The sequence below is a fragment of the Lucilia sericata genome, unplaced genomic scaffold (genome assembly GCF_015586225.1).
Source record: "Lucilia sericata isolate MDLA Ls3-8-SP2 unplaced genomic scaffold, ASM1558622v1 Contig001412F_arrow, whole genome shotgun sequence".
NCBI lineage: Eukaryota > Metazoa > Arthropoda > Insecta > Diptera > Calliphoridae > Lucilia > Lucilia sericata.
This window is the reverse complement of record NW_023995346.1, coordinates 1-4,312: the sequence shown is the minus strand read 5'-3', so window position 1 is coordinate 4,312 and position 4,312 is coordinate 1. Positions and strand designations below refer to the sequence as shown.

The 4,312-nt window shown below is 35.4% G+C and overlaps 1 protein-coding gene across 1 annotated transcript; it reads left to right on the top strand.

The window, feature by feature from the left end:
- Positions 1 to 1,179: 1,179 nt before the first annotated feature.
- Positions 1,180 to 3,814, top strand: LOC119611289 (DNA replication licensing factor Mcm7-like; the record flags this gene model as incomplete). Its single annotated transcript, XM_037966823.1, is given in 7 exon segments — positions 1,180 to 1,428; positions 1,509 to 1,878; positions 1,938 to 2,439; positions 2,499 to 3,408; positions 3,411 to 3,555; positions 3,617 to 3,782; positions 3,784 to 3,814. Coding segments are annotated over 7 exon segments (2,155 nt in total), but the record flags the coding sequence as incomplete, so codon positions are not given.
- Between the last annotated feature and the right edge of the window lie 498 nt (positions 3,815 to 4,312).

Genomic DNA, 4,312 nt, shown 5'->3' with positions numbered 1-4,312 from the left:
TTCTGTTCCAAAAAGTTGCAACATCGTATTGTTAATAAACCAAAAACAATGTTTCATAAAAAAGTACCAAAAATAGGTAAAATGTTCACCCCTTAAACGTCCGAATATCCAAAAAGTACTAAATTCATATTTTTATTTGTTCGTCAAGTTATGAAGGATTCAAAAATATTTTTTTAATGTTCTCTTGTTTAAAAGATACATGGGGTGCAAAAGAAGTACCAAATTACAGTTTTTACCCGTTTATTCCCCAAAGGGGCCGAATTTGAAAAAATTACCGGACACCTGTCCGCTTTTTTTAATGAACGACATAAGCTTTAACTGTTTTTGTAACTTTTCTAGTTTAGGAGATTTGAGGTTACCGAATTTACGTTTTTACCCTTTTTTAACCCCCAAAAAAATCGAATTTCCAAAAATCCCGTCTTATTGGATACATTTGGTGGGAGACTAACATCCTGCCCAAATTTCAGCTCTTTAGCTTCAACCGTTTAGGCTCTACGATGATGAATCAGTCAGTCAGTCAGTAACGTTAGAATTTTATATACGTATGTATATAGATTTCGTGCATTGATGTGTGTAAAATGGCAGAAGATCCAATAAAGAATTTGCAAAAATTGGCGCGAAAACATACAACTGCGCGCAAAAAATTTCAGAATTTTTCCTTCAAACAGATTTTGTTTGATGTCCCATTTAAAATACATTGGTTTGACGACGTAGGAAACTCTGGTTTGTCAAACAGCAATGTATTTTTCGTATCTCGTGTTTGCTACAAACATAAAGTGTTTGAAGTAAAAGCAGCGACTCGAATTATTTGCACAAATTCTTAAACACTGCATTATCAACCTACTGTCTTACCAATTTTCGGCGTACCTTACTTTGTAGACTTCTATTCCACCCTCTGGTAGATCTGTGTGCAATAAATTCAAAACATAACCTTAATAACTCTTTAACTTACTCTAAATATGCAAATTTTATTAAAATCTCACAAAGAAAATTATCCCATTTATTTCCCTTTTTTGGTAAAAATTTTCCCACTTCAACCATAACTTTAACTCTCCACTATATATTACAAAATTTCCAGCGATTAACAACCTAAATCGCTAGATTTCTCTTGAAAAATCTCTCTACATGTCACAATAGTAAAATGCAACTCTGTTGTTAACAAACATTTGTTTTGATTTTTTGGCGCGCTAATACAACAAAATATAAGCGTGCCATATTTTGTGTGTGTTTTTTTTGGTGGTGGAATGCAGATGCAATTTTTCTAAATAAAATTAAAGATTAATAAAACATTACTAAATAAAAAGCCGAGCATTTAACAACAGCGGCAAGCTTAAACTAAAATATAAAACAAATATTTTTTATATACTGTGTTAATTTAAATAAAAGTAAAACGCAAAATGGCAAGACGTGACTATGCCCAAGATAAAGGTAAACAACAGACATTGAAAGAAATACTTTTATTTGTGGATAAAGATAATTTAAATATATTTTTTGTTTTGCTTAAACAGAGGCCATCAAAAGTTTCCTTAGTGAATTCTGCAAACAAGATGATGAGGGTAAAAAACATTTCATCTATGGTCAGCAATTGGTGAAGCTAGCTCACCGTGAGCAAGTTTTGTTGACTGTTGATCTAGATCATTTGGCGGAATTTAATGAGGGTTTAGCCGATGCTGTTGTTAATAATAGTCGCCGTTATGCCACTATGTTTAGTGATGTTATAGCGGAAATGTTGCCCAATTACAAGGAACATGAAGTACATGCCAAAGATGCCTTGGATGTGTACATAGAACATCGTTTGTTAATGGAAACACGCACTAGAAATCCCATGGAACAGCATGATCAGAGAAATCAATTCCCACCAGAGTTAATGAAAAGATTGTAAGTGTTTTTTGTGAAAAATAGAGAAATTTGTCAATAGTAACTAACTTCCCTTACAGTGAAGTGGGTTTTAAGCCTCAGTCCCATGTTAAAGCCAGTTCTATACGTGAAATTAAGGCGGAGCATATTGGTAAATTAGTGACAGTGCGTGGTATTGTTACCCGTTGTACCGAAGTCAAACCCATGATGGTAGTGGCCACTTATACTTGCGATCGTTGTGGTTCTGAAACCTATCAACCCGTTAGTTCTTTGTCTTTTACACCCGTCTCAGATTGTCCTTCAGATGATTGTCGTGTCAATAAGGCGGGCGGACGTCTTTATCTACAGACCCGTGGTTCGAAATTTGTTAAATTTCAAGAAGTTAAAATTCAAGAACACAGCGATCAAGTTCCTGTGGGTCATATACCGCGTACCATGACCATTATGTGTCGTGGTGAGGTCACACGTCAAGCACAGCCCGGTGATCATGTCCTTATATCGGGTGTTTATTTGCCTTTAATACGCAGTGGTTTCCAACAGATGGTACAGGGTTTGTTGTCGGAAACCTTTTTACAAGCTCATGTAAGTTTTAGTAAATGTCTGTTTTTATTCAAAATTGTTTAATAATTTCTTTCTATTAGCGCATTATTTGCATTAACAAAAATGATGAAATCTCCGATAAAGATTCTGAATTAACACCCGAGGAACTAAGCGAATTGGCTCAAGATGATTTCTATGAACGTTTGGCCACCAGTTTGGCTCCCGAAATCTATGGACATTTAGATGTTAAAAAGGCTATGCTTCTACTGTTGGTGGGTGGTGTTGATAAGCGTCCTGATGGCATGAAAATTCGTGGTAATATAAATATTTGTCTTATGGGTGATCCTGGTGTAGCCAAATCTCAATTGTTGGGCTATATCAGTCGTTTGGCTTTACGTTCCCAATACACCACCGGTAGAGGTTCTTCGGGTGTTGGTTTGACGGCTGCTGTTATGAAGGATCCTCTAACGGGTGAAATGACTTTGGAGGGTGGCGCTTTGGTATTGGCTGATCAAGGTGTTTGCTGTATTGATGAATTTGACAAAATGGCTGATGCTGATCGTACCGCTATACACGAAGTTATGGAACAGCAAACAATATCCATTGCTAAGGCCGGTATTATGACTACCTTAAATGCTAGAGTATCGATTTTGGCGGCTGCCAATCCTGCCTTTGGTCGTTATAATCCTAGACGTACCGTGGAACAAAATATTCAACTACCAGCTGCCTTACTGTCACGTTTTGATCTTTTGTGGTTGATTCAAGATAAACCAGATCGTGAAAATGATTTACGTTTAGCCAAACATATCACCTATGTACACAGTCATTCCAAACAGCCACCCACCCGTGTTAAGGCTCTCGATATGAATCTTATGCGTCGTTATATTAATCTTTGCAAACGTAAAAATCCCACCATTCCCGATGAATTGACTGATTACATTGTTGGCGCCTATGTGGAATTGAGACGTGAGGCTCGCAATCAAAAGGATATGACCTTTACTTCGGCCCGTAATCTTTGGGTATTTTACGTTTATCCACCGCTTTGGCACGTTTGCGTTTATCGGATAAAGTAGAAAAAGATGATGTAGCAGAAGCCTTGCGTCTTTTGGAAATGTCTAAAGATTCTCTCAATCAAATACATGAACATCAAAAGGGACAGTAAGTATTACTTGGGTTTTAAATATTCCTATAAGTTTTTTTAAATATTAATTATTTACAGCATTCCCAACACTTCCGATAAAATCTTTGCTGTGGTCCGTGAATTGGCCGGCTCTAGTAATACCGTCAAAATTGCCGACGTTATGGATCGTTGTACTACCAAGGGATTCAAACCCGATCAAGTGGATAAATGTATTGAAGACTATGAAGAACTTAATGTGTGGCAAGGTTAATATGGCTCGTACAAAAATTACTTTATGTAAAATAATCTCAAATATTGATTGATGGAGTTAAGACAAAGAAAAAGCCTTCTTTTAATGTTTTTTTATTATTGAATAAAATTTATCTGTTTAAGTAATTGATTGTTGTTTTTTCCAGCATGTGAGCTGATAAGAAAAAGAACAAAATTTCATATTTTTATAATAAATTTAATGTTTACTTAAAAAAATGTTTTATTTAACTTTATTAATAAAATTGTATGCAAATTAGATAATTTAGTTTCCGCATTATAGTCTAGACTACTGTAATATAGTATGGACTAGTAGAGTTGACTATAGTGTGGTCAATAGATTATACGTTTTGTCTGCCTTTAGAGTAGACCTATAGTCTGGACTTATTAGAGTAGTCCTTTAGTCTGCCTTCTAGTAAACGATAAAGTCTGGACTATAGAGTAGAGTAGCTATAATTGGACTATAGAGTAGACTATATTGACTATAGAGTAGACTATAGTCAATGAGTACTATAGTCTTTAGTCTGC